The sequence below is a fragment of the Mandrillus leucophaeus genome, unplaced genomic scaffold, assembly GCF_000951045.1.
Source record: "Mandrillus leucophaeus isolate KB7577 unplaced genomic scaffold, Mleu.le_1.0 Scaffold254, whole genome shotgun sequence".
Lineage (NCBI taxonomy): Eukaryota > Metazoa > Chordata > Mammalia > Primates > Cercopithecidae > Mandrillus > Mandrillus leucophaeus.
In genome coordinates, this window is record NW_012102632.1 from 1,348,775 (window position 1) to 1,369,118 (window position 20,344).

Here is a 20,344-nt window from a genome sequence, read left to right on the forward strand (position 1 = left end):
GGATATCTTATGGTAGGAGCAAGAATGCACTGAAATTGGTTTAGATACTTTCAGGTGGCTCACACTGTTAAAGAATGTCTTTCCCTGGCTGGAGCCCAAACCCACCTGGTCTCACTCCTTGGAGACACACAAGCAGACCTACCTCTCAGCTAAGCCAGAGGTTCTCAACCCAGACCGCACATTAAAATAAATTAGCAAGTTTTTACATCACATGTTCTCACTTATTTGTGGGATCTAAAAATCAAAACAATTGAACTCACGGACATAGAGAGCAGAAGGATGGTTACCACTGGCTGGAAAGGGCACTAGGGACCTGAGAGGGAGGTGGAGTTGGTTAATGGGCACAAAAAAAAAATAATTACAAAGAACGATTAAGACCTACTATTTGTTAGCACAACAGGTGACTATAGTCAATAATAACTTAATTGTACATTTAAAAATAACTAAAAGAATGTAATTGGATTGTTTGTAACACACAGGATAAATGCTTAAGGGAACAGATATCCCATTCTCCATAATGTGATTATTTCACATTGCATGCCTGTATCAAAACATCTCACGGCCAGGCGCAGTGGTTCACGCCTGTAATCCCGGCACTTTGGGAGGCAGGCAGATTACCTGAGGTCGGGAGTTCAAGACCAGCCTGACCAACAAGGAGAAATCCCATCTCTACTAAAAATACCAAATTAGTCTGACATGGTTGTGCATGCTTGTAATTCCAGCTACTCGGGAGGCTGAGGCAGAAGAATCGCTTGAATCCAGGAGGGGGATGTTGCAGTGAGCAGAGATCGTGCCATTGCACTCCACCCTGGGCAACAAGAGCGAAATTCCATCTCAAAAAAAAAAAAAACAAATCTCATGTACCATATACTATATACAACTACTACGTACCCACAAAAATTTAAAATTTAGTGAGTTTTTAAAAATACTAATACCTGGGTTCCACTCCAAATCAAGTAAGAAGCTCTGGGGTGGGCCCAAGCATCTGTATTTTTTAATGTCCCACCCTAGAAATTCTGATTGAATGGTCCAGAGTGCAGCCTGGGCCGTGGGCTTTTTCAGTATTCTTCAGGAGATTCTAACATGCAGCCAGAGTGAGACTTGCTGAGGAAAGCCTTCTCTGACCGCCCGTAAGGAACCACTGCTTCCTTCTCCACCTCCTAACACAGTGGGTCTCTGCCGTGGCTGCACATGGGAACCATCTAAAGAACACTGACAAAGCCCAATGCCTAGGCTGTACCCCAGACCATTCAATCAGAATTTCTGGGCTCAGACCAGGAATCAGTAATTGTTACAGTTCCCAGAGTGAATGCAATGCATAGCCAAGGCTGGAAGCACTGCCCTAAATCCCGCAGTACTTGATGGAAAATGCCTGCCTTCTTGAAGAGGGTCAACCTGCATTGACTGAAACTGCATCTATTTAAAACACATTTACATCCCACATTCTACCTCTCAGTATACATATTTGTGAACCAGCCTAATAGTTTATCTGTATCCACAAGACTTGGAAACTCTATATCCCTTTATAATACCCTACACATCACAGGTACTCAATGACGAATGAACAGATGAACAAATAAATGGAAGGACATGCATTTACTTTGTCAGGAATTATCTAATCACATGGGTGTCACAACTAATGTGCCAGTTTCAAAGACAAGGCAGAGATTTTGTAGTTTAAAAATCATTACAAAATAATAGGTTACTGATCAGGTAGAGGTCCTGACCTCGAAAGCCAAAGGTAGAAACAAAAATAGGATGTTTTACAAAGATATAAATGTTTAATTCCAAGGTAAGGCCACAGCTCACAGCTGTCAGTTTTTTGTGTTTTAGTACATTTAAGAGGGAAAATGTGGTACTAAAAATTCGGTATAGTTCCAACAGCTTAATTACATAGACATAACTTTGAAAAGTAATGCATTCTCCTTGTAGACAATGAAGGATATAAGTAGAGGAAGCTGAGTTCTTCAGAATTTGTTTGTCAACAAAGGGCCATTGTTTGTCACTTTCCAATACTATTTATTCTCCAGAGCTGTTTTTTTCAGCCCTAGACTGTCACCACAAATTCAATAATCTTAATGTAATCTTTGTTTTAATATAGTGCTCAGAGAGTTCCACATCTGATTCAAAAATAGCTTGAGGCATGACCAAGTTTGTTAATTTCTTTTAAAGCTACATTGATGAGAGCGGGACCAGGGAAAACATGCACGTGCTTGGCGCGTTACTGCGTGTCAAGGCCCATGGCCTGCTCCATGGCTCGAGTGTCCTCTGCGGGCGGTTTGGGCAGATCCAACATGGTGGAAGAGGCATCCCTGGGATTCCCAGTAACCAACATCCAGTGGTTCCTTGGTTTTTCAACTCTGTGTGAATCCAGGTATGTGTGAGCTACAACCTCAGCCTCCTTTCCAAAATAGGTGCTGTAGCAAGAGAGAATCAATTGTGGTTTGAAACTGAATAACAACTCTCAATAAGCTGTTATTAATAATTTAATCTCAAAAGTACCTTAAGAAGTGGATTGCTGGATAAAGCCCTAGGGAATCTCTAAAATGGGACATGTTTGCAGGGAGGTTGCACCCTATTTGGGCAAGGATTAGGCCGGTGGGACCCCATTAGAACTAAAATCCTCTTGTAGGGGAAGAACTTGTATAAAAGAAGGGGCTCTAATATAATTTTTCACACCATCGAAGTTCTATGTGGCAGTATTTCATCAGCAAAGGACATTTTTTGTATGTGCAGCCATATACTGTCAATTGAGCTTCTTTGCTTATATTCACGGCCCCCAGCCCCAATCACAGCATTTTGTTGTGCCCTGAAATGCAATACCTTAAGAAAAGATGCCGGTGGGCTGCCAGTCCCCGATTTGTGTGACAGTGATTAATGAGAATTTTAGCATTTGCCTTAACAAATAAAGAAAATGTGTTATTAGCATTCTAAATTTTTTTTTTTTTTTTTGCTTTTGCTTTTAGGGAAGCAAAAAATTTGAAATTACACTATACATTATTCAATTATATAAATTATATATATTCACAGGAAAAAATTACATATATTCACAGTCATGTGCCACTTCATGACATTTCAGTTAGCAAAGGACCACCTATGCGACCACATGTACGACCATAAGACCTTATTTTTACTGTACCTTTTCTGTGTTTAGATGCACAAATACTTACCATTGTGTTACAGTTACCTACAGTATTCAGTACAGTAACATGGGGTACAGGTTTGTAGCCTAGGAACACGAAGCTATCCCATGTAGCTTTGGTGTATAGTAGGCTATGCCATCTAGGTTTCTGTAAGTATATTTACGATGTGTAAATCAAAGAAAATTATTGAGGCGAGTCTCAATTATTTTAAGAGGTTTATTTGCCAAGGTCAAGGACACGCCCACCAAAAAGAACACAGAACAACAGGAAAACTTGGTGGTCCATGTTTTTTCCCAAAGAGGGTCTGGGGACCTCAATATTTAAAGTGAAAAGAGCGGGTACTGGGGGGAAGAGGAAGAAAGGAAAAAACAACAACAACAACAAAAAGAAGGGTAAATAAAAGAGGCAAGCAGTTGCTTTCTTTTGAGTTTTCTGTCAGTGTTCTCCAAATACACATTTTACATGTGAGAGGGGGGTAGAGGAATAGTTACTTATGCATTCCTCTTGGGCTCAGTGAATCTGCATTTTTACATAAGATGAAATAAACATAGGGCAGAGGGAGCATTCATACATGCCTTTGTCTCAGGTGAGCAGAAGGATGCCTTTTAATTCTGTCCTTTGTCCCATACTGTGAAGAGAAGCTATTGCTTTACATTGTAAATGGGTAACATTCCACATAACTGTTTTAAGGTAAAGATCTGGGGACCCACGAGGAATTTCCTAGTGGGCAAATTGTGAGGGATGTATGTAGCTTTAAAATATATATATGTATATATATTATATATATGTATATATATATATTGTGTGTGTGTGTGTGTGTGTATTTAGCTATCCTATTTAAGAGCAAAATGAGAAGCAGGTTTGTGTGACCCCATTCCCAGTTTGACTTTTGCTTTGACGTAGTGAGTTTAGGTCCCAAGATTGATTTTCCCTTCACAATGTCCACACAATGACAAAATCATTGTCAGGTGACCACGATTGCCTAATGATGCATTTTTCAGAACTTATTCCCATCGTTGAGTGACACATGACTGTACATATATTTATACAGACACAGAAAAATGTAGATGCCAAACCATAATGGATGGATGAAATACATTATTGTAGATGTCTGTATGATGAAATCATCACTCAAAGTTATACTGGAGAAGATCTTTGCCACACAAGATATGGTCAATGGTGTTATTCAATGGAAAAAAAGAAGTATCTTCATGATGTCCTATCTTGTAAAAAGAAATGATAAGCAATGGCTTTCTCTGGAAGTGGAACTACTGGTAATTTTCATATTATTTTTGTGCTTTCCTGACTTTTCATAAGTGAACATATGTTTATAATCAGGAAAAATATATACTATTTCAAAATCCTGACTCATGTAAGCTAAAAGCTGTGTAAGAAAGAAAAAGCAGCCCTGCCATCCAGGGGTTGGCCTGGCACTCACAAGTAGGCCTTAGTGTTCTCCTGGAAACAGAATCAACTTCACAGAATGTCCACATCAGACAAGGCCACTCTGTGATCATGAGGGGTCAAAACAAAAACAAGAGCACTCTATAATCATATCTGAACACACATAAAACACAAACATTGGCTAAGCCACTAAATACCAAATACCAGCCTCTCCCAGCTAATATGAGCGACTGACTGCTGCTTCTTTACTCATGACAGCTTTGTCCTCACTCTAGTCTGGCCCTCCCTAGAGATAAGATTTATTGCGATAAATAATCATAGAATTACCCCGACTTCCTTATAGCATCCAGTCCAGAGCGAAGCCTTACTTCTTGGGATTCTCTCTAACACCATCCAACCAAAGCCCAAATTCTATAAGCATCCTAACACCCTCTTACATGCTTCCCCAGGGTGTGTGTTCTCCCTCACTGCAATAAGTAATCCACCTAACCTGTTAAAACACAGTTGTTGCTGGTGGTCTTTCTAGCCAGAGATCCTTGACATGTGCAAAGTAGCTCAGACAGGTTTGGGTTTCCCATTTGCAGATGTGTAACCATGTCTCAGTGAGGCTTGGGGAGACTTTCCTCAAGTCATAAGGTGAATCAGTAATGGAGAAAAGAACTCCTGGTGCCTGGAACACTGACTGTTCCCTTAACCTCTAAAAAAACTGGCAGCAATAACAATATAACAACAGTCATGACACCAAGAAACACTTGTGAGTGTCTTCTATGAGCCAGGCACTTTTCGAATTAACACTCTAAATGTACTAACCATTTAGTCTTCACAAAACCTCAGAAGGTAGGTACTATTAACACCACAAATTTAGATAGGGAAACTGAAGCACTGACAGTTTAAATTGTGGAACTAGAAGGTAATTCTCAGAAGAGCAAAGCTTAGCAAAGGACAGCTAAAGAGAAAAATTTGTAAAGCCTGTTTCATTGTAGATAATATATATGTCCTCCATGCTTGGAGAAAGAACCTTGTGAAGTCAGGGTCCACTTGGCAGAGGTGAGGGACAGGCATGCTGCGTCAGGTGGACTCAGTGGCTTGCAACCACGGCCACTTCCTGGTCGGTAGCAAGCAAACCCTGGCCATGCTTGCTACTAATTCCATACTCAACGCAGTGGCTGCCAACACATCTTCATTCTGTTTGCTGGATGCCTCATAAGCAGGAAAGCCTCTGGCCCTTGAAATAGGGAGGCCTACTCTGTGCCCACAAGACCCCCTGACCTTCTCATCAGGACCATGCTTCAGGTTCCAGTCCCATGGGTCCCAGCATCCGGAGAAAATGTCGCACAGTGACAATGAGAATGATGCTGTCCTGCAGGACCACTGCATTGATTGTGTGGCTACCCTGCTGTGTCCTTGGCTTCTCCAAACTCCATTTTTTTTTTTTCTTTTTTGAGACAAGGTCTCACTGTTGATCAGAGTGGAGTCCAGTGGCACAATCAGGGCTCACAGCAGCCTCAACCTCCCAGGTTCGGGTAATCCTCCCACCTCAGCCTCTCAAGTAGCTGGGACTACAGGCGCTCACCACTATACCTGGCTAATATTTATTCATTTATTCATTTGTTCATTTATTTTAAGACAGAGTCTCACTTTGTCACCCAGGCTAGAGTGCAATGGTGCAATCTTGGCTCACTGCAACCTCCGCCTCCTGGGTTCAAGAGATTCTCATGCCTCAGGCACCTGAGTAGCTTTGATTACAGGTGTGTGCCACCACACCTGACTAATTTTTGTATTTTTTGTAGAGACAGGGGTTTCGCCATGTTGCCCAGGCTGGTCTTGAACTCCTGGCCTCAAGAGATCCGCCTGCCTTAGCCTCCCAAAGTGCTGGGATTGCAGGTGTGATCCACCACACCTGGCCTCAAACTCCTTAAAAATTAGGACTTACCAGAGGCCTTAGTGAAAACAGTGCAAAGGAAGCAGTGTCACAACCCTTACAGTCGCACATCAGTGGTTCTTAACCTGATATCAGGGGCAGGGCCTGAGCTTTTTAGCTCCTGAAGTGATTCTCATGTGCAGCCAGAGCTGAGAAACTCTAACGCACGATGCTGCCATGAGGTAAATTGGTGCCTTCCAAACTTGTGTAATAAATGGAAAAGAGAGAGAAAGTCATAAGGCATTTGAGCTGTAAGTCTGTGTGTTATGCATGGAAAATAAAAAAGACAGAAAAGAGAGAGAAAGTCATAAGGCATTTGAGGTATTTGAGCTATAAGTCTGTGTTTTATAGACAGGAATAAATTGCATTCATTTCATAGCATAGGCACCCATGTCTTCCCGATGCTGCACTCACCGGGACGGGGAAGCCTTCATATTCCAGGCGTAACTGGGGGTCAGGGAAGGCAGCCTGCCAGCAGTTCATATGGGAGACCTCATCTGTTAGGTACACTTCCTGGAGCCAAGACCTCTTAGACGATTTCAGGAGGGTCCTGTGGTCACTTGATAAATACAACTGAAAATGACAGCAAGCAGATGCTCTACATCAGAGCTCTGTAAAAAGCTGGGGAATGAAGAAGCAATTGACTGGCTGGACGGCCAGCACATTCAAAGCAATTCTCAAAAACTGTGCTCTCACTGATTGTATGAGAAAGCACAATTTTCCTCTACCTTAGGTATGCCATCTGGCATGCTGAGACCAAGACACACACATACACACACTCACATCTCCAACTACTTTTCCTTCCTCTGAATACCAAACTCAATCTTCCTCTCTCCTTCCTACTCCCTGTCCCCTGTAACCCTTCAGGATATAGGAACTGGATCAATGGGGTTTTTTGTTTTGTTTTGTTTTGTTTTTGTTTTGAGACAGGGTCTCATTCTGTTGCCCAGGTGGGAGCACAGCGGCAATCACGGTTCACTGCAGCCTCCAACTCCTGGGCTCAAGCAATCCTCCCACCTCAGCCTCCCGAGTAGCTGGGACTGCAGGTGCACATCGCCATGCCAAGCTAATTTTTTTTATTTTTTGTAGAGATAGGATCCCACTGTTTCCCGAGCTGGTCTTGAACTCTTGGTCTCAAGCAATCCTCCTACCTTGGCCTCCCAAAGTGCTCAGTTTATAGGTGTGAACGACCATGCCCAGCCATGGACTAATATTTTATTTAATATAAATGATGGTGCATTAAACTCATCACATGAAATGAATTATTCTTCAAATCAATATCCTCACAGCTGATATTCATTTGTGAGCCTCCAAGGTGACCCACACCCCTCTGGAATTGATGTCCATGCTGGAAATTTATGTTGGCTATCTGGCTGCCTGTAACCTTGCCAAGAAACTACCCCCATCCTGCTGAAAAGTCCAAAATCTTAGTTCTTTGCTAGTTCTTCACTGGTTAAGCCCCACCCTGAATGTGGCAGTAGTTTCTGCATATTTTGATGGGTTTCCAATAAGCACCTTTCCCATGCAAGGCTGTGCTGTAAGGCACTGTGGGCAAGGCAGAGGTGAGTTACTATCCTCATAGGTTCTCTACCTAGCAGAAGAGGTGATTGAGCACAGAAATGGGAAGCACCTGCATGTACCTTTCTGGTTAGGGAGGTCCAGCAGATTTGCAATGAGCTGGGGGAGGCAGAGGTAGGAGTATAGTACTTTCCTGGGGGATCAAAAGAGGCTCTGAGGAGGAAGCTGGAAAGCCAGAGCGGGTGAGCACAGAGAGGGTGAGGATGTATTACAGAGGGCCTCAGATGCCACAGCAAACAGCCAGAATTTCATTCAAAGGGCAATGGGGAGCCACTGCCGACTCCAGTGAGGATGGGCAGTGACCAGACCTGTGCTTGTAAAAGATCAACCTGAAAAATGAAAAATAATAATAATAAATTTTAAAAATTTAAATTTAAATTAAAAAAAAAAGGTCAACCTGGCAGCACTTTGTCTAGTATGGTCTGAAGTCAGGATAGACTAAAAGGGCAAAACAGTGGGACCTGGGCTGCTGAGGGGCTGCACTGGGCATAAGAAACAGGCCAAAGTGCAGTATGAAGGGAGAACAGTGCCTAGGAATGGAGGAAGAGACCTGGTAATCAGCTGGACATGGGTGGGGAAGGGTGATGAGCCTAAAATAGATTCGCCATTGGCCCTGGATGATGGTGCCTTTCAGAGCAACAAGAAAACCAGAACTTAAAAGGGCAAATAAGGTCAGGCACAGTGGCTCATGCCTGTAATCCCAGCATTTTGGGAGGCTGAGGCAGGAGGATCACTTGAGGTCAGGAGTTCAAGACAGTCTGGCCAACATGGTGAAACCCTGTCTCTACTAAAAATAGAAAACTTTGCCAGGTGTGGTAGCAGGCGCCTATAATCCCAGCTACGCAGGAAGCTGAGGCATGAGAATTGCTTGAACCCTGAAGGCAGATGCTGCAGTGAGCCGAGATTGCACCACTGCTCTCCAGCCTAGGCGACAGAGTGAGACTCCAACTTAAAAAAAAAAAAAAAAAAAGGCAAATAATATCTGTCTCAAATCAGAAACTCCTTTGTTCACCTAAAGTAACACAATAATAAAATCAGGAGCTAACCCAGAAGGGCCACTCTTTCACCAATGCTTCTATGAATGCCCAGAAGGGCTTGCTAATTCAAAGACAAGAAACCAAAATTTGGGGTATAAGAATTGGAGAAGAGAGAAAATTGTCATCATTTGAAGATTAAATGACTGTCTACCTAGAAAACATAAAAGAATCAACTGAAAAAACTATAGAATTAATAAGAGTAAGTTATTTCATCAAAGGTGAATATAAAAATCAATAGCCTTCTTATATTTTTATAAGATAAATTATCCTTTATTCTATAAAATGTTCTATCCTTACTCTATCAAAAGGACCTCTCCACAATAGCATCTGAAAATACAAGGTACCAAGGAAAACCCCTTAACAAAATCGTTGTCAAATCCATGTAAAGGAAAACACAAAATCTTACTTGGGTGATAGAAAATTTTGCTGAGAGAATAAATGGAGAGACATCCCAGAAGAATAAATATGGCAAAGTTACTAAATATGTGAATTTACTTCATTTTACAATGCCAATCAAAATATAATACCAAGTAATCTTTTCCCCACAGGGGCAGAGGGACTTGGAAAAAATAACCATTACATTTAACTGAGAAACTAATTCCTAACATAGACAAAGAAGTGTAATGAAAGGCAACTAGCCCTATGAGCTGTCAAGATCACAGGGCTATGAGCCCTATCCTAAAGCTCTAATAATTAAGACGCTATAGTCCTAGAATAAAAATAGACAAGTGGGCTGGGTGCAGTGGCTCGCGCCTGTAATCCCAGCACTTTGGGAGGTGGAGGCAGGAGGATCACTGGAACTCGAGTTCAAGACCATGGCCAATAATATCTGTTATTGCAGAGATGGCGAAACTCCGTCTCTAAAATAAATAAATAAATAAATAAATCATGTATTTTAAAAACTTAGCCAGGTATAATGGTGTGCACCTGTGTTCCCAGCTACTCGGGAGGCTGAGGCAGGAGAATTGCTTGAGCCTGGGAGGTGGAAGCTGCAGTGAACCATGTTCGTGACACTACTCCAGCCTAAGTGAGAGAGTGAGATCCTGTCTCAAAAAAAAAAAAAAAAGAAATAGACAACTAGAGTTTAATGGATCCAAATAGAAAGCTCAGAAGGAGAGGGTAGTATATACAGTAATTTAATGTATGCTAAGGGAAATGTCATGCATCTGTAGAGAAAGGAATAATCATTCAAGAGATAATGGATATAATTGATCAGTAATCTGGGACAAAATGAGATATTCACATAAAACCCTTTATCAAAATAAATCCCAAGTTGATTAAATAATAAATGTAAGCAAAAGTCAAATTGCAAACATCTAGAAGCTAATTCAAGTTTTTATTTTTATCTGATCTCTAAAGCAGTCTTTAAAACTTAAAAGCAATGGAAGGAATTACAGAGAAAAACACTGATACATTTTACTCAAAAATATAATATTAGAACAACTATAATTTAAAAGCCAAGCAGCAAATGGAAATCTTAGCAACACATATGACAAAATTTAGTAATCAATGGTATATAAACCCAAATCAACACAAAGGCAAAAAACGAATGATTTGCAGGAGAGAGGAGAGGGAGGGAGAAAGAAAAAAGAAGCAAGAGAGAAAGGAAGAGATAAGGGAAAGAGAACAAACTTAAAATACAGGAGAAATTACAAGTAGTACAACATTTACATATCATTTTTTCTTTTCATTTTGTTTGCTTGTCAAATTAGCAAAGTTTTAAATTATGATATTTAATACAATCAGTGAAGCAGTAGATGATCATTCTTATTGTTGCTGAGAGTGCAAATTGGTACAGCCCATTACAAAAAGAACTCTTTATATGTATCAATACTTTTAAATGTGTTCATATTCTTTGACTTAGTAATTCTTTGCCCAAAAATCTATCCTAAATGTAGAATTCCTAACTTGAAGTTTGAGAGGGGAAGCTTTAAGCGTTTATACACAAATGCACACTGGAATTTTACATATAAGAGAGAAATATTGGACCAAACCCAACTGCCCAAAAGTAGAAGAAAGACTAGGTAAATAATGATACTGCCACACAATTATATATTATGCTCTCATTAAATGCATTTGTCATTTTAAAAAGCTTTAAAAATGCTATTTTAGAAAGAATAACCTATCTGTATATTTATCTAAGTTTTAACAAAATACATAGGAAAGTAAAAATAAGCCAAAATGTTAATGGTGCTAATCTCTGGTTAAGAAATGGTAATTTACTCCCTTTTTTCAATAAGTCAATACTTATCAGGCTGCAACTTACCATCTGTGGGGTGTCAAAGTTTAATTGGTAGCATTGTTTCTTCTTCTTCTTCTTCTTCCTCCTCCTCTTCTTCTTCTACTTCTTCTTCTTCTTCTTCTTTTTCTTTTTGACACAGGGTCTCCTCCTCCTTCTTCTTCTTGTTTTGACACAGGGTCTCTTTTTGTCACCCAGGCTGGAGTACAGTGGTGCAAACTCTACAGTTTCTACCTTCTGGCTTAAGCAATTCCCCCACCTCAGCCTCATGAGTGTCTGGGACTACAGGAGCTCACCACCATACCTGGCCAATGTTTTTAAAACTTTTTGTTGAGATGAGGTCTCACTATGTTGCCAAGGCTGGTCTACAATTCCTGGCCTCGAGTGATCCTCTTGCCTTGGTCTCCCAAAGTGCTGAGATTACAGGCATGAGCCACTGCACCCAGCAGGTAGCATTGTGTTTTCTTAGTGGTATCAAAAATAATAATATTAATAACGCTACATTATATAGTAAATGAATTTTTAATTCAATAAAAAATGTGATATAGTACTAGCTCTGCTACTTGCTAACTGAGTGACTTGAGTCAGAAATCACTTAATCTCTTAGTGCCTCAGTGTTTCCACCAGTAAATTAAAGGTAAAATAGTCCCTACCTCAAAGGCATGTTTCGAGGATTAGGAGAGTTAAAATATGTGAAGCATTTACAACACTGCCTGGCATGTAGTAAGGTAGACTAATACTCACCATCTTATAGATGAGAAACAGGCTCAAAAGGCATTCAATAACTTACCCCAATTCCCATCCCATAGGTACGCATCTGAAGTTCAAACCCAAATCTATCTGGTTCTATTATACTTCCTAATCCTCAAGGCTCCCTGATTTATGCAAATTTAAGCAACTCAAATTGTCCTTACTCCCATACTAGGCAAAAGTCTGACCATCAAAAGTTTAAATAAAAAAGTTGGCAGATAATATGCCTTGCTAGCATTGGCAACATTTGACAGGTATCAGATGGCTATTAATGAATTCAATCATTAATTTACAGGTGGAAGTGATACAAACTTTTGCTTTTTGCCAGCTGCATTGTGAAATGGTTTTCCCCCCTTACATGTTAGCTTTTAAGGGTATAGTTTTTGTAATTTGGGAAGTTAAAAGGAAAGACTGGCTTGGCCCGAAACTGCCTGTGAAAAGCTGCAAGCTGAAACCATAGTGAAGTCAGGGATGGAGCCCATGTCTCTAGAGTTCTCTGTCCACTTGAGTAGATAGTTATGATCCCATTTTGGTGCAACAGAAAGGACTGATTCAAAGTAGATATGCAAAGTGATAACTCACCATTTTGTTGTCAAATCCTCCTGTTATCCCCAGGCAAAAGTCCTGCCCATATCTAAGGACTTGACCAGTGGCATCTCTGTGTACGCTGTCCACGGACAATAAGTATAATGTAAATGTAAACTCTCTGTATTAGAATCATTCTATGACTCTATGTTTATGCATGCAATTTTGTTTATAATCAGTTTTTTCGATAATTTATATTCACATACTGTAACTGAATTAAATAATTAAATAAAAGGTGTTTTCTTTTGGTCTCAAAATCCAGCTAGCACCCTACTCCCTACCCTGCACCATAGCTAGAACACAAAGCATCCCCACTTTGTGAGCCTCTGGTTAGAGTAAACTAAGCACGTCTTGCTAATGTATACTAAGGAATTCTGGTCAAGTGCTTTGACATCTTCAGAGAGAACCAAGGTAACACACTTGTAGACATTTAATACAGTTTCCTCTTAATCCTTCAGGAAACAGAGGTTGTGATCCATTTTTAGTTGTCTTAACATATGTATTCAAAAGAAATCTAAATTAGAACTTGAAGAACTGTCTATATATTCTTTTTTTCCCCCAGGCTGGTGTTTGGTGGTGTAATCTTGGCTCACTGCAACCTCCACCTCCCAGGTTCAAGTGATTCTTATGCTTCACTGACACAAGTAGCTGGAATTACAGGAGCCTGCCACCATGCCCAGCTCATTTTTGTATTTTTCGTAGAGATGGGGTTTTGACATGTTGGCCAGTCTGGTCTCGAACTCTTGACCTCAGGTGATCTGCCCACCTTGACTTCCCAAAGTGTTGGGATTATAGGCAGGAGCCACTGCACCTGGTCCAGGTCTATATATTCTTGCAATGCTTACATTGCTGTTATATGAATTAGTAATAGTTTTTCATTGTGATCATATATCTATTTCTTCCCTAAGGATTTAATTGTTCATTTTCAAAATCTCTTCAAGTACATTTTTAATGGACAGTTAACTTTAAAAGAGCAAATCCCATCTAGTGCCGCCTTGTATTAAACTATACATTTTTATTGTAAAAAATAACATAGCCATATTAAGAACAATGAAAACACTCAAATGAGCTCAAAGAGTTCCAAAACGTTATAGGGAAAAGCCACTTTGCTTCCAGGCAGAATATGAATTTAATTCCCTGGATCCAATACTCATGATTTAAGCATTTTGAATTGAACATAATTATCCTGCTGTCTAAGATAAAAAGGGATTGTAAAGTTCCCTTGACAATAACTCTCAAGGTAAGCAAAGCGAGATGAAAATCACGGAAAATGTTCACAAAACCTTTCCCTCCACTCAGCGGCTCCAATACCCAGGAATCTTTAAGCTGCAAGTGAAACATATTTATGATGAAAATGAACTGCAAATTAAAGTCTCTTTACCTCAAAATGGTAAAAGTGTTTCTGCCAATTGGGGTCTTAGCTTGAACTGCGCTCAGGCCACAGGGTACCTCTAATTCATCTCTCAGATGGGACTGAATTTCATCTGGAGTCATACACAGGCTCAGGTCCCCACCCAGAAACACATCAGCTTCCGTGTCAGGATCATCAGGATTCACAAGCATCACCTTGTCACCATAATGAATATAACCATCTTCAGTCATGGAAAGTTGCATCTACAATTTTAATAGTAGTTTATTACATAAACCATGCAATTCCACAACAGTCACGGCCAAGGCAATTTTCTTCCTTCTCAGACTAGTACCCATTTCATTCAGGATTTCACTTGAACCTTAGTTCCTTCTTCCTTTCCGTTTGCCTTTGCCAAGGCAAAGCTCCCAGTAATCCCAAATGAAACCAAATGAAGCTGGTGAAAATCACATGGATTTCCTCATTATTCTAGAAATTCAACATTCATTGAAAAAGTTGTCGATTACCAACTAAAGGGCATTTTACTTATTTATATATTAACTCATTTATTTCTTTATTTGTAAAATGCAAGTAAACATGATTTAGGGCAGACTTCCTTTATGTTTCTAAGATCTTAGAAGAATTTAAACATTGCAAAATTTGTTTTTAAAAACTGTTATTTTCCAAATGGTAACTCGGTTATGAAATTTTTTTCTTTACATATACTCACACAGAATTTGAAAACAATGTTTGAATTTAAAGTTACCGGTCTCAAAAGATTCTGTTTTAGTCTTCTACGTCTCTGTATGAGAAGTTTCCCCTTGTCTCTCTTCTCTAAGAAGTCTTTCATAAGCTCCTAGTTAAAGAGAAAATCAACAACAGTAGCCCTGAATAATACAGATGTTAGTATTAACAACTTTTAGGTCAGAAGCTCTTCCAAGTTGAAAACTCAAAATTTGAGGACAAAAAAAAGGAATGTGAGCATAATGGGAATGATGGAACATTTTTAGCATTACTTTAATATTTTTACTACATTATAGAATGTTTAGAAAAATGAGAAAGGCAAAACAAAGAAAAAGAAACATCACCAGTAATTACTCCAGCCAGATACCATCTTGAGTGACATTTGGAGGCCATGTCTCCCCTGCTGAGGTTTCCCTTCACTGTATGATGACTGACACTAGAAAGTCCACCCCTCCCCAACCTGACCCATACACGAATGGCTCAGAGCCTTGTTAAGACCACCTTGGGGGAATATAAGGCAGAGAGTACAATGTCAGTAAAAGGAACACTCAGGGTCATTTAAGAGGGCAAGTGTGGCAGGGTTGGAGTGGGGAGGGATATTATTTCTGCCTACAGCCTGTGTTCTCACCTGGCCCACAGCCTGAGGCTGTCAGACTGTAAGGAATACAGGGGACTTAGTGGGACTCTAGGCTAAGCGGGAGACACAGGCCAGGGCCTTAAGAGTCAAGGTGCCCGACTTTGGGAGGCCAAGGGACCCGCAGAAAGAAAAGTCAGGGTGCTCGAAGTAGAGGTCAGTGAGACCTGGATTTGTTGGGCAGGTGAGATTCCTAGGGAGTTTAGAGATTGGGTGAGGGGGAGGGGCAGAGGGGCGGGGATTTTAGAGGTATTCACTGTATGCTGGGTGAGAGAGGAGGCTTGAGGCGCTCAAAGCAGGGGACTGAACTTAGAGGAGGGTCTGGGAGTTCCTGAGCGGCGGGTCCGCGCCCGGCCACACCCTGCGTACCTCCTCCAGGTAGACGTCCTCGTTCCAGTTGCCTATCCGGACTCCCGGACCATACAAGTTCTGCGCCATCGCGCCTTGCTGTTCAGCAAGTGGGCCTCCCTCCGCCACCAGGTGTTAGCGTGGCCCGTCGCCATGACGACCCGGCCCGAGGCGATTGGTCAAGGTCCGGGACCCTACTGACCAATAAGTGACAGCGCGCAGCCTCTCCCCGGGGCGGGAGAGGGGGCGTCTGGGTCAGCGGCTGTCTGTGGCCCTCCAGCCCGCCCCACCTTCCACCTCTTAGATTTCCTTAACTGCAGGGCAGGCGAGAGGGAAAACCCTGGCTGACAAAGTGCTTGGAGAGAGAAATTTAAAACTTTCTTTCTTTTTATTAGAATCTAACCGAAAAGTGCTATCCAGTACCCCTTTCTTGTCGAGGCAGCAAACAAGAGCTTTTAAATGGAAACACAGCTTGCTTGCAGCCTATTGTTTGTAATCAGCAGCAGCAGCAGCAGCAGCAGCAGCAGCAGCAGCAGCAGCAATTTCGCCCTAATAAAACAATACCTGTTCAATGTAGACTTTTGGAAACCAAAATCGCATAGAAAGAAGAAGGGAGAATTAAAAATTTCAAGGCCTTAAAAGTAAGGCCCTGTTAGTATATTTCTGTTGATAGGTTTCTGAGGTTGTCCATATTTTTGCAGACTTGACAGCATTCTCCCTTCCTCCCTCCCTGGGTCTCAAAGTGAAAGGATGAGCCTGTGATTTGCATGAACTCTTAAGAAAACCAGACTCTGCTGTAGCCAGCATTATTAAAACAAAATATTATTTTATGGGGAGGGGAGGGATACTAGTTACCGTAGGACTACCGGAGGCTTGATGCTGATTGAATGCATTCAGTAATTTACCTGTATTTAGGGTCTAGTAAGACATGACTGAAATGGAAGACTTCGCTCCCTTCAGCAAACCCAGTCTAAAAAAAAAAAAAAGATAATTCATGAAAACTAATTACTTCAGGAAGACTGTGAAAAGTGCAATTAAAGATGTGCTGATGGGCTGGCGTGGTAGTTCAAGCCTATAATCCAGCACTTTGGGAAGCCGAGGCAGGAGAATCACTGGAGCCCAGGAGTTCTAGACCAGCCGGGGCAACATAGTGAGACCCCATCTCCAATAAATATATATATACTGATGAAGGGCCATGGAGTTGAAGGATCCTTTCTGCCTTGAGGAACTGTGAGAATGGGAATTGGATGGCCTTTGAGTGGTGGGAGAGGGGCTGCTTTGGAGCTGAACTGGGAAGGATTTGAACTGGCAGGCTGAAGTGTAGAATAAAAATAGGTGCATTCCCCATACTGGTGAATCCACTAGCTTTGTCAATACATCACCACATTCGAGAATACTTCTGAAGGACACATAGGACAAAGCAGTTAGATCAGATAGTATACCACTAACTGCATTTGATAAATTCAGAAATAGACTCAAAGAAGCTAGCAGTCTAAATTCAAACTGCTAAAAGTTGCTCGAAGAAAGGACTCAATCCAAACTTTCTGACTCCACAGTCATGTTTGTTTGTTTTTCCTTTTAAGTATTTTCATATTCCCCATAAAATCAAGAATAAAACAAGGCCGCTCTAGTCTCTACATTTTTTAACAAGGTTCTAATGATTGGGTCATTCAGTAAGTCCTTACAGTGATACAGCTTTGCTCCCACCTACTTCCTTAATGCTATTTTTGACAAGTATATTACATTTCTATACATAATAGACCCAACAATACAATTATACATAGTGTTTTATACAATTGCTTTAAATCACTTAGGAGAAGAAATATCTTTATTGGTGCTCTTTGGTATTTTTCTGTGAATACAAATTACTGCTTGGTGTTGTTTTCAACCTGAATAACTTCCTTTGATATTTCTTATAAATCAGGTCTGCTAGCAATACATTCTCTTGGTTTTTGCTTACCTTAATTTTTGTAAGATGCTTTTTCTAGATATATGATTCTTGGTTGATAGTGTTTCTTTCTTTCTTTCAATATTTTAAATATGCCATCCTACTACCTCTGGAATCCATTATTTCTTTTTCTTCCAAGACAGAGTCTCACTCTATCAACCAGGCTGGAGTGCAGTGGCACGATCTCGGCTCACTGCAACATCTGCCTCCCAGGTTCAAGTGATTCTCATGCCTCAGCCTCCCGAGTAGCTGGGACTACAGGCATGTGACACCATGCTCAGGTAATTTTTGTATTTTTAGTAGAGATGGAGTTTTACCAGGTTGGACATGCTGGTCTTGAACTCCTGACCTCAAGCGATCAGCCCTCCTCAGCCTTCCAAAATGCTGGGATTACAGGCATGAGGCACCGTGCCCAACCATGGCCTCCATTATTTCTGATGAGAAATCAGCTATTAATCTTATTTTGCTTCCCTTACACATACTCTTGCTGCTTTCAATATTTTTTTTTGCCTTTGTCTTTTAACATTTTAACTAGATATATTTGGATATTGATCTCTTTTCTTTTATCCTGCTTGAGCTGCCTGAATATGTAAATTAATGCTCTTTTCATCAAATTTGGGGAATTTTCAGACCTTATTGTTTGGAATATTTTTTCAGATCCTTTGTCTCTCTGATGTCTTTATGAAACTCCCATCACGTGTATACTAATGCACTTACTAATACTCTACACTCCTCCGAGATGCTATTTGTTTTTCTTCATTTTTTTCTCTCTGTTCTTCAGATGGCATAATTTCTATTGATTTATCTTCAAGTTTGCAAATTTTTGTTTTGCCGGCTCAAACTTACTGCTGTATTCCGCTAGTGAATTTTTTATTTTGGTTATGGTACTTTTCAACTACAGAATTTACACTTGGTTATATTTTATAATTTCTTTCTATTGATATTTTATGCTTCATAATGAAACACTATCATCATATCTTCCTTTAATTATTTAATCATGGTATTCCTTAGTTTTTTTTAACATATTTATAATGGCTGCTTTGAAGTCTTTGTCTGCTAAGTCCAACATTTGGACTCTGTCAAAGGCAGTTTATGTGGGTCACATTTTTCTGTTTCTTTGCAGGTCTCATAATTTTTTTTTGTTGAAAACTGGACATTTTAGATACAGGCATACATCATTTGATTGCAATTCACTTTACTGCACTTTGCAGATACTGATTTTTTTTTTTTACAAATTGAAGGTTTTTGGCAAGCCGTATCAAGCAAGTCTGTTGGAGCCATTTTTCCAACAGCACGTGCTCGCTTCGTGTCTCTGTGTCACATTCTGGTAATGTTCAAGATCTTTCAAACATTTTATTATATCTATAATGGTGATCTGGGATCAGTGATCTTTGATGTTGCCATTGTAGTTGTTTGGGGTACCATGAACCATGCCCATATAAGATAGCAAATCTAATTAATAAATGTTATGTGTGCTGACTGCTCCACCTACCAGCCATGTCCCCATCTCTCTCCCTCTCCTCAGGCCTTCCCAGTCCCTGAGACACAACAATACATAAATTAGGACAATTAATAACCCTACAATCGCCACTAAGTGTTCAAGTGAAAGGAAGAGCCAAATGTCTGTCTCCTTTTTTTTTTTTTTTTTTTTTTGAGATGGAGTCTCACTCTGTCGTCCAGGCTGGAGTGCAGTGGCACGATCTTGGCTCACTGCAACCTCTGCCTCCCAGGGTCAAGCGATTCTCCTGCCTGAGCCTCCCAAGTAGCTGGGACTACAGGCATAGGCCACCACACTCAGCTAATTTTTGTATTTTTAGTAGAGACGGGGTTTCACCTTGTTAGCCAGGATGGTCTCGCTCTCCTGACCTCATGATCCACCTGCCTCAGTCTCCCAAAGTGCTAGGATTACAGGCGTGAACCATGTCTGTCTCTTAAATTAAAAGCTTGATATGATTAAACTGAGTAAGGAAAACATGTCGAAAGCCAAGATAGGCTGAAAGCTGGGCTTCTTGCATAAAGCAGTTAGCTAAGTTGTGAATGCAAAGGAGAAGTTCTTGAAGGAAATTAAAAGTGCTACTCTGGTGAACACACAAATGATAAGAAAGTAAAACAGCCGGTTGCTGATATAAAAAAGTTTTAGTGGTCTAGATAAAAGGTCAGACCAGCCACCACATTCCCTTGAGCCAAAGCCTAATCCAGAACAAGGCTCTAATGCTTTTCAAGTCTATAAAGACTGAGAGAAGTGAAGAAGCTACAGAAGAAAAGTTTGAAGCTAGCCAATGTTGGTTCAAGGAAAGAAGGTTTAAGGAAAAAGCCATCTTCATAACATAAAACTGCAAAGTGAAGCATCAAGTGCTGATGTAAAAGCTGAAGCAAGCTATCCAGAGGATCTGGCTAACATCATTGATGAAGGTGGCTACAGTAAAAAACAGATTTTCAATGTAGGCAAAAAAAGCCTTACATTAGAAGATGTCATCTAGGACTCTCATAGAGAAAAAAGTTAATGCCTGCCTTCAAAGCTTCAGAGAACAGGATGATTATCTTGTTAGTGGCTAATGCAGCCCATGCTCATTTACTGTTCTGAAAATCCTAGGTGATATGGTTTGGCTGTATCCCCACCCAAATCTCATCTCAAACTGTAGCTCCCATAATTCCCACATGTTGT

The 20,344-nt window shown here is 40.6% G+C and overlaps 1 protein-coding gene across 1 annotated transcript; it reads right to left on the reverse strand.

Annotated features, from left to right (window-relative positions):
* Positions 1-1,581: 1,581 nt before the first annotated feature.
* LOC105542240 (chromosome unknown open reading frame, human C15orf26) lies at positions 1,582-15,904 on the reverse strand. Its single transcript, XM_011983686.1, has 7 exons — positions 15,753-15,904; positions 14,772-14,861; positions 14,039-14,271; positions 12,655-12,739; positions 6,883-7,041; positions 2,824-2,897; positions 1,582-2,417 (listed from the first exon to the last, which is right to left on the reverse strand). Exons 1-7 carry the CDS (start codon positions 15,819-15,821, stop codon positions 2,222-2,224), a joined length of 906 nt encoding a protein of 301 aa, XP_011839076.1. The 5' UTR covers positions 15,822-15,904; the 3' UTR covers positions 1,582-2,221.
* Between the last annotated feature and the right edge of the window lie 4,440 nt (positions 15,905-20,344).

Coding starts and splice junctions, on each gene's coding strand:
- LOC105542240 (XM_011983686.1), bottom strand. CDS start 15,821: ATGGCGCAGAACTTGTATGGTCCGGGAGTCCGGATAGGCAACTGGAAC. Junction 7,042..12,654: donor GAGGATTTGACAACAAAATG/GTGAGTTATCAC, acceptor TGTCATTTTCAG/TTGTATTTATCAAGTGACCA. Junction 2,418..2,823: donor CACCGGCATCTTTTCTTAAG/GTATTGCATTTC, acceptor CTCTTGCTACAG/CACCTATTTTGGAAAGGAGG.